Source organism: Odontesthes bonariensis, chromosome 13 (genome assembly GCF_027942865.1).
Source record: "Odontesthes bonariensis isolate fOdoBon6 chromosome 13, fOdoBon6.hap1, whole genome shotgun sequence".
NCBI classification, from domain to species: Eukaryota; Metazoa; Chordata; class Actinopteri; order Atheriniformes; family Atherinopsidae; genus Odontesthes; species Odontesthes bonariensis.
This window is the reverse complement of record NC_134518.1, coordinates 24,199,644-24,208,462: the sequence shown is the minus strand read 5'-3', so window position 1 is coordinate 24,208,462 and position 8,819 is coordinate 24,199,644. Positions and strand designations below refer to the sequence as shown.

General features: G+C 41.8%; 1 protein-coding gene across 1 annotated transcript; it reads left to right on the top strand.

Moving 5' to 3' along the window:
* The first annotated feature begins 51 nt into the window (after positions 1 to 51).
* On the top strand, positions 52 to 7,770 carry tspan6 (tetraspanin 6). The gene is made up of 8 exons (XM_075481712.1): positions 52 to 330; positions 4,632 to 4,820; positions 4,894 to 4,968; positions 5,063 to 5,158; positions 5,290 to 5,445; positions 5,529 to 5,612; positions 6,997 to 7,081; positions 7,168 to 7,770. The coding sequence occupies exons 1-7, from the start codon at positions 244 to 246 to the stop codon at positions 7,063 to 7,065; spliced, it is 756 nt and encodes a 251-aa protein (XP_075337827.1). The 5' UTR covers positions 52 to 243; the 3' UTR covers positions 7,066 to 7,081; positions 7,168 to 7,770.
* The last annotated feature ends 1,049 nt before the right edge of the window (positions 7,771 to 8,819 follow it).

The window sequence follows — 8,819 nt, the reverse complement described above, 5'->3', positions numbered from 1 at the left end:
CTTCGGGGAGCCTTATTTTGGCAGCTCCATCCGCCGCTGTGTGTTAACATGGTCGTTGCTGCTAACTTGACGTTGGTCTGGGTTGGAAAAGCTGTTTATCCGTGATTCTGGTTTAGTGACGACACTTCCCCTCTTTCCTTGGATTTTTCCCAGAAGTTTTTGTTTTTTTCTTCCTATCTCCGCGTCGAGACGCCGAGAAGGGAACTTTTCTATTTTTCCCAGCTGTAAAATAAAACTCCCAACATGTCGCCGCCGTCTCGTCGTCTTCAGACGAAGCCAGCGATAACATGTTTGAAGACTTTCCTCATCTCCTACAGCCTCATTTTCTGGGTGAGTCGGTGGACGTATAATGGGGGACAGTGAGTTGTTGTTTTTTTTAAAGAAAGGGACAACAAAGGGCTCAAAGCGGCCACTGTGCCGACGAGGCTAACGAATCACTACAGGAGTTAAACTTGTTGAATAAATGCTCATTAAGTCACACTGGCGGTTTGTGTTGGCATAAAAAAATCCACTTGTTGAAAATCCGGCGACAGTTGGAAGACGTTGAAGCGAACGTTAAGATTTATCAACGTTTTTGAAAGCGACTGTTAGCCCTTAACGTCTTCAAGAACCAGACTATTGATATATTAGTACAATAAACCGTAAAGAGAAAAGTTAACTGCTTATCGTTGTTCATCTGCTCGTGTAAATTCCACGTAATGTAAAACTTCAAGCAGCACTCGATTAATCAGATGTTTAATGACTGCAGATTAATTCACACAGCTGGTAATTAGCAGCGCTGTGATTAAGCTCCGTGTCGAGAGCTGCAACTTTTAATGGCCTTTTCCTCACATTATGGGCTGTTTGATTTCACAGGCTGCGTCCAAAACTCATATACTTAAGATTATTGTTCTAAAGGACAAAGAAAACCTCAAAGGGAACGCTTTTAAAAGGCTGCAACCTGAAGATGTTGCCATAAAAACACAGTTAAATGTGTATATTCACTTTCTCTTGGCTGGCTCATCAAAGTGTTTAGTTTGCATTCATTTTAGGGTGAAATTTTGATTTCTTATTTGATTTTGTTGACATATTGGAGTCGAAAGATTTTACAGAGGAAACGTGGATATATCGTGCAATGAAATGGGGCAATACTTCAGTTGTCAGGAAAGAAAAGTCTTGTTTTTAGGAATAGAATGTAATATAAAGTTGGTACCTTCAGGCCATGGAAAGTTTGGTTGATGAAAATACTGCTGAAAAGGGAAGATTTCTGCTTCATATGATTTAAAAAAGTCCATGTAAAGATGGGGATGGTAGAATTTTTATACAGTTGACTTAAATCTGTAGTTAAGGTTGATTAAAATAGCTTTTCCCATTGATTTCTTGTATTGATACATGTGTTTTCGTGCTACAGGTTTTATGAAATATTTTGTTTAAATATGCAAATGATATACACTGATGTGTTATAGATTCTGAAATGTGTATTTTTGGCCGTTTTTCTTTCCTTTAGTAACCCCAAACGTATTTGCTTTCCCCTTAAATAACCTTTGTTGTTTTTTCAAGCACATTTGGCTATTTGTAAGGTGCACCAAATTCAAGACGGAGTCAAAAACACGAGTTTTTAGTTTTTGTTGTAAAGGTGTCGGAGAAAGATTCATCTCTGTGTATGATCATTGTTGAGGCAGCAGTTGAAGCGTAATGGCATTTAGAAGAAAGATGATAGTTTCAACACCTGTTTTGTTTTCCCAGCTGCACTGCATGCATTTAGTCATGCAGGACCACCTTGTTTTATGTTTATTATTATTATTATAATATTATTTATTGGTCAGTTAGATGTAAATATTAGTGGGGATTTTATTTAATGAACCGAGATTAATATAAGACTGAGGTTTTTACACTTTTAAAACTTGTGTTATGGTTTATGGTGAGAAAAAAGCAAAGAGTTTGGACTACATTGATCCAAAATTATACCGTCACTGTTACCTTCACAGTGGTGGACCAGCAAGTGCAAGGTGTGTTGTAGTTGGGCTAATGGTCGCTGTTCTCCAAAAAGATGATGAAGATCACAAGTAAAAAGGAAACGGTCGGATAAACATTGTGTGGGTGAGACGTCACTTGAGGTTGAAATGAAAAGCAGCGTGTTTGGAGAAGGAAAACGCTGCATTCCTGCACAGGAGCCTTATCCTACCTGTGAAGCATGGCGGTGGTGGTATCATGGTGTGTGCCCGTTTTTTTTGCGGCGTCTGGGCCAGCTTGGTTCACATCCATTGAAGGAACGATAAATTCTGAATTACCCGTGTGTTTATGAAGGGAAACGTATCATTCAGCACGACGCTAATACTCAACAAACCATTTGTGACCAAGTTTAGTCACGAGACACAAAACTTCACATCTGACAAAGTGGAATTAGGGATCAGCTTCATTTTTCAATGGACCTTTCATTTAATCCACTATTTGTTGCAGTTTCAATTTGATCCTTGTAACATACGACGATAAAATATTCTCGAGGTCTGCGCTGTCAGCCAGATGAAACAAATGATGTGAGCTAATGGTCTTCGACTGCCACAGAGTGAACAGATTTTTCACACTTTACTGTCAAAATAAGAAATGAGTCGATCTATGCTTTGAATAGTGAAGAATGATTACTCGTTGCATCTACACATGTTTATTTAGAAAGCGTAAGCGGGCTCTTCTTGGGTGGAAAATGAGCACTCATCGCTGCTTTCGGTGTTAATCTTTGGACTGATCAAACAGCTCGGTGAGGTTAATGCTGCTGCTGACGCAAAGTTCAGGTCAGGGCTTTTATCTGGCGATTTATTGCTGCTGGCAGTTTGAGCTGTCACCTCCCCTCGGGCTAATGACTGGAGCACTGAGTGCTAAAGAGGAAGCTGAGATGTTTGAGCCACAGGCCGAGACTCGATAGATTAATTGATTAATCAGGTTCCGTCTCACTGCTCATATTGCCTCAGAGATACAATGTCCCCTCTTAACTCATCTGCATTTGTTCACCTGTGGATAGTGAGGATTTGACAAAGGAAATCGATGAGGGAAATTGTGTTTTTTCCTGGATTCAACACTGCGTGGTTGAGTAAAAGTATCCCTGATTTCTGCTATAGGTCATGTAGATCCCTGGAGTGGTTTAGAATTTTAACACCTAATTTACCACAAAACGAGATCAAAGAGGTCAGTTGGTGTTGATTTCAGATTATTAAGCGGATTGTCGGAATTTTTTTTTAAAAATTTTTTTATTATTTTTTTTTAGAAACTTTAAAACCTAAATTCTCTACATTTGTGTCAAAATTCTCTTTTTAAATTGTCCAATCAAAAACTGTTCTGACCTTTTATCCTACAGGTTTGTACATTATGTCTGTCCTCTGTGAAGCACTTTGAATTGCCCTGTGTATGAATTGTGCTCTATAAATAAAATTGCCTTGCCTTGCCTCTCTGCCAGACATTTTGTCGCTCAGGAAATAAAGAGAAACCTACATTTTTGTAGACTTAAAGCTGCAGTCTGCAACTCTTTTTCAAGCATAATGCCTGGAACTGTCCGGGGATTCTTAAAGTAGTACATTAAATACCCCAATACAAAAAAAAATGAGTTCTCTAGGTCCCCTATATGTCCCGCTAGGTCCCTCCAAAGCCAGCAGGTTTGTTTACAAAATTGCAGACCGGACCGGTAAAAGGTAACCAATCAGGTTTACGAGCTGGGCTCTGCTGCCTGTCAATCACCGATTGTGCACGCGCGATACAAGGTAGGCTCGTCCCCACGCTTATTTATCTGGACTATTGAACTTCATTACGGGCTAGTCTACTTACTGTGTCTTCCATGATCGCAAATGACAGGTGAGTTGATGAATGAGGAGTCGTGTAGGCGCATCTGGCGTGCACGTAGACGTGCACGAGTTCTCATGTGTTTTGAAGGGGCGGGACAGGAAGTTGAATAACTTTTTTATTTTTCGGTTAAAAAATAAACATTTCTTGCATTTTGCGACTACGGAGGTCACCGTTTTCAACTTCAAGCGTTCTGATAGATCATGTAAACTCTTAAAATGCCAAAAAGTAGGACTTTACATATGACAACAACAAATCTTGCAGACTGCAGCTTTAATTAAGAAGTCAACGCTATTTTGCTGCCAAAATTCCCCGTAGATTTGCATTCATAAGACAAATACTGTTTAGACTACATTGATTGTGTGTTAAATTGTGTCTAAATGTGTCCTTTTCTCATAGTTAAGAAGCTAAAGCCCCCAAAATAAAATAAAGATTATGTAGAAATAGTGGCTCTTGTTTTTCACTTCCCCTCAAACCTCGAAATATTTAAATTTGATATGAAATATAACAAAGAAAAGCCGAATATCCTCACATCTGTGAAGCGGAAAAAACTAATTTCCTGTTGAAAGAAAGTTGCTTTGTTCGCTCACATGAAAGCAGCCTCTTTGTCTCCCTGTTGGACATTTTGTTGCATAGAAAGTAAAAAAAATTCAGCAGATTTGATGAGGAAGGAATATTTGTGAAAATTCCCCTGAACGCTGACCACACCAGTGTGAGAGTGACCAGGTCTTTAGTTACGGTGTGAGTTACCCCCTTAAAGCACTGCTCATGGTTCTGTGTGGCTCTTTGTCGCCGGAGCTGACTCGTCCTGCTGTCGTCCTCAGTTCACAGGCGTGATCCTACTGGCCGTCGGGGTGTGGGGGAAGGTCAGCCTGGAGGCCTACTTGTCCCTGGCTTCTAAGGAGAGCACCAATGCACCATATGTTCTCATCGGGACCGGAGCCACCATCGTTATTTTTGGCCTTTTCGGCTGCTTCGCTACATGCCGCGGGAGCCCATGGATGCTCAAACTGGTAAGTGAAGGAGCGGACGCGACCGTCCCCCCTCATGTAACCCGGTTGTAACTTCTTCTTCTTCTCCTGTCAGTATGCCATGTTTTTGACCCTGGTGTTCCTGGCTGAGCTCGTGGCTGGAGTCTCGGGCTTCGTCTTCAGGCATGAGGTGAGGCAGGCGCTAAAACGTCAAATGTCTCTTTCCAAAGCTGCTGAATCGGCTCATTAAAACATGTGATCCGTTTTTGTTTCGAATCGACCAGATCAAGGATAAAATGGGCAATGCTTTCAACAACGCGGTGACGCACTACAACAGCACCGACAGCATAAGCACAGCAGTGGACACCATCCAGAGAAGTGTAAGTGGGAGGCGTCCGTCACATTAAAGCTGCGCAAACCAAAGGACTCAAAAGGCCAGCTCATCACCTCTTTATTCTTAAAAACAACCATGATTTAAAAAAAAAAAAGATGTGTGTGCATTTTTTTCTAGTTGCATTGCTGCGGAGGGAAAAATTTCACTGACTGGATCGGCACAGCTTACTTTAAAGAGAAGGGGATCCCTGCCAGCTGCTGTAGAGACAGCAGCAAGTGCACCCCGGAGTCCCTGCTGGACCCTGAAAAGGCTGGACAAGAAGTCTACACGACAGTAAGTCGGCAGCAGCCGCGGTGGTCGGTTTGTCTAATTAGGACGTCCCGCTGTGATGGTTTCTTTATTTTCCTGCTGTGCAGGGCTGCTTTTCACTGGTGACCGACGTGATGGAGGCCAACCTGGGAATCATTGCTGGCATCTCTTTCGGGATTGCATTCTTCCAGGTGCGTCGTCGCATACACACAAGTTGGGTTGTGTTGGCTTTCAGCAAGCCTTTGTTATCATTTACAGTTTTTCAGTAGCAGTAAGTAATGCATGAACCCTTATTACTCTAATATGTTCAGAGCTTTATGAGATATTAGAGCTTCAAGAGAGCTCAGCCGGTCTTCCCACACTTCCAGAATTGATGCACAGAACCTGACTAGCTGCTCAGCCCTGCTTGGCTCTGACTACCAGCTCCTTATCGCTGTCCTTGCTACTGTAAGTGGCGATCTGTTGGCATCACAAACCCTCCCTGTCGCACACTTTATACTCATCAGATGATGCCTCCCACGGTTGTTGCTCCCTGACTCTTGTCGTGTATTTTGAAGAGTGCTGAGATGGAGACTTGTGCATAATTTCAGGGTGGAGGTGGCTCTGAGGTCTCTGGCACCTCCGTGTTTACTTCATGTCCTCTTCTCCACCTCTGCTCCCTTTCCTGAGCACTTTTTTCCTCCATAGACATGAGTTTGAATTGGGGCCTCGCTCATAGGAACATACTCCCACAGCACTGTGAGTTCTTATATTGGACTTGTGCATCTACAGGTTTAAATGCTAACTTTGCACTCTCTCCAGCTGGGAAACGAGACTGATCAGAGTTCAGGTGCTCCACAGTTGCTGGTTTCTGGAAATCCTCTAATTTAGCATTTTGAGTGAGGGTGAAAGTCAATGAGATCAGCAGGCAGAAACTCCTTTGAAGATGCAGCTTTTAAAACATCCGCTCCGTGTAACTCATTTGTTTTTGTGGTCACACTCAAAGAGAGACGTTGAAAACGATTGAAGTGAAATACACATTAAAGTGGGGCTGGTTGATCAGATGTTTGGCGTTCCTCCACCTTTTTAAGCAGCTACGACCTTTTAGTTGTGGTGACGCTCGACAGTTCGAGCAGCTGGTGCTACAGCATCAGTCATATCAGAACAGGAGAGCATTTCCTCACTTAATAAAGGATAAAGATGAACCGTGAGAGCTCAGTTGATTCTTTTTTTCCCAAACTGACTTGCCAACAGTTTGCTTCACAGACTTGTTCTGTTTGTTTGTAGATCCGATCAGCTGTTTGGTTCCCTTTAAAGCTCCTGCACTTTTCCAGCGGTTCATCAGATAAAGTGTAAACGTGACTGCTTCATGCTGATTATCAGCTGTAACGTTGTAAAAATGACAGTAGGTTAAAGTCGTCTGATAACAAAGCAAAGACATTATCTTTGACCGTTTGACCTGTTTTACTAGAACTTTACATTTTTCATGTAGTCTGATGGCGAGAAATGTGTTTTAACTTGTTTTCTCTCTTCTACGGTTACTGTATTCCATACGGAGCTTGATGGGATCTCTTTTCTTCAACTGATGTCTTTCAGGTCATCGGGATATTCCTGGCCTGCTGCTTGTCTCGCTACATAACCAACAACCAGTATGAGATGGTCTGACAGTCGCACTCCGCAGGTCAGGTTTGATAAATCGATTAATAAAGCGCAGCTTCGATTGTACTGCTTTCAGATTTAAATGACGTGCGTTTTCTTTGTCCGCAGGTCACTGATGGGAAGCTCCTGGTGCCAACTGGCTTGGGATTTTAATGTTATGCGTGTTAGTTTGTATCATTTTAGAAAGGGAAAAAAGTCACTGTTTCTTCTTTAAGTCGGTCTCGCAAACGAGCTGAAGGGGAACGATGTTGAAAAGAAAAATACCAGCGTTGTTGTTTGAGCACAAAGACAAAGGGACCCCCGGATAATGTATTACTCCTCAGACTGAACTGATTAAGCTTAGCTGTCATGATGTAGTTCCTCATTTAGGTTCATTCGTCAACATTTTGTATTCTCGTTTTGCTGCCTTATTTTGTTATTAGCGGACGACAAGCCGGTAAAAAGTTTAACTTCAACCCCACTCGTGTCTTTATATGTGAAACCTCGTAAGCCTGAGAGCTGGACAGGAGGTCACCGGAGGTCACCAACCCTGCCGTCAAGTAGAAAACGAGCCTTTCCGCTTGTGTGGGCCAGTACTGGTGAAAGCCAGTGTTCATGCGTGCCAATTCCAGCAGCCTATCCAAATACGTATGACAGTCTTCAGTGTTAGTGTTTGTTTTTTGTGAATGCATGTGAGATACTTGAGAAATAAAGATGAAATTCTGTATCGTGTGTGTGCGGTCTCGGGATGTTTCTGTTCCACAGCTGTTGGCTTCAGAGGTCGTGAAAAGATGGAGCGTGCACTCTGGCAGAGGCAGACGCACATTCCTCGTTCATTAGGGGCCTTGTGGAGGATCCGTGTGAAACGCAAACTATGAAGGGCATTTTGTTTTCGAGCCTAAAGTTCAGCTCTGACAATTTTTTTTATTTTTTATTTTAGGATTCCATAGCTTTGAAGTGTGTTGGCAGTGAGGCATCTGCCTGATTTAGTCACATTATGTTAATATGTTTACAATATTGTGACACAAAATCAGGGCCATTAAGAGGATTTTAAAATGAGGAACAATTAAAAAAAAATGGGGAACAATGTCTGCGTGCTCTCTGATAAAAGGGGGATTTACTGTTTGAGATTTAACCATCTGTTACAAAACATATTAATCAGAAAAAGTGTATTTCACCAAAGCACTGAAGAGTTGAGATCAGAGCTGATGGGTTTTCTGGCTCTAATGATGCACATCCATATTGATAGCTGGTGACTAATCAGAAATCTTATTTTTAATGTATTTTACTGGTTACATACTGTTTTGTATAGGACTGACAACAACATGCACAGCCTGTTGACATGTGAGTGAACCCTTGAGCCGCTGTTAGAAAGCGCTTAACAAACCTCAGTAGGTTGGAGACCAAATAAACCTGAAAACAGTCCCATCTCACCGAACCGCAGCGGACGTTTCAGAGTTGCTGCTCATTTGAAGTGTTTCACAGTAGCCCAGGCTGAACAATAAAGCAATAAAAGCTTTTAAATATGTGGACTTTAGCCCCAGAGGATGTTTCTGATTGGAAAATGTAGACGTTTAAACCAGAAAGACTCTGAGTTGACTTGTAACATCACAAAAAGATTACAAATATTATTAGAATACAAACATTACAGTCAAAAAAGACAAGATTAAACTCCTTATAATGCACATTTGATCTGAAATGAGGCTCCTCGTTCAGGGTTAGAAGAGCTGATTCGTGACATGACTAACCCACAAATTGTTCAAAACTAATCTAGTTCGGTA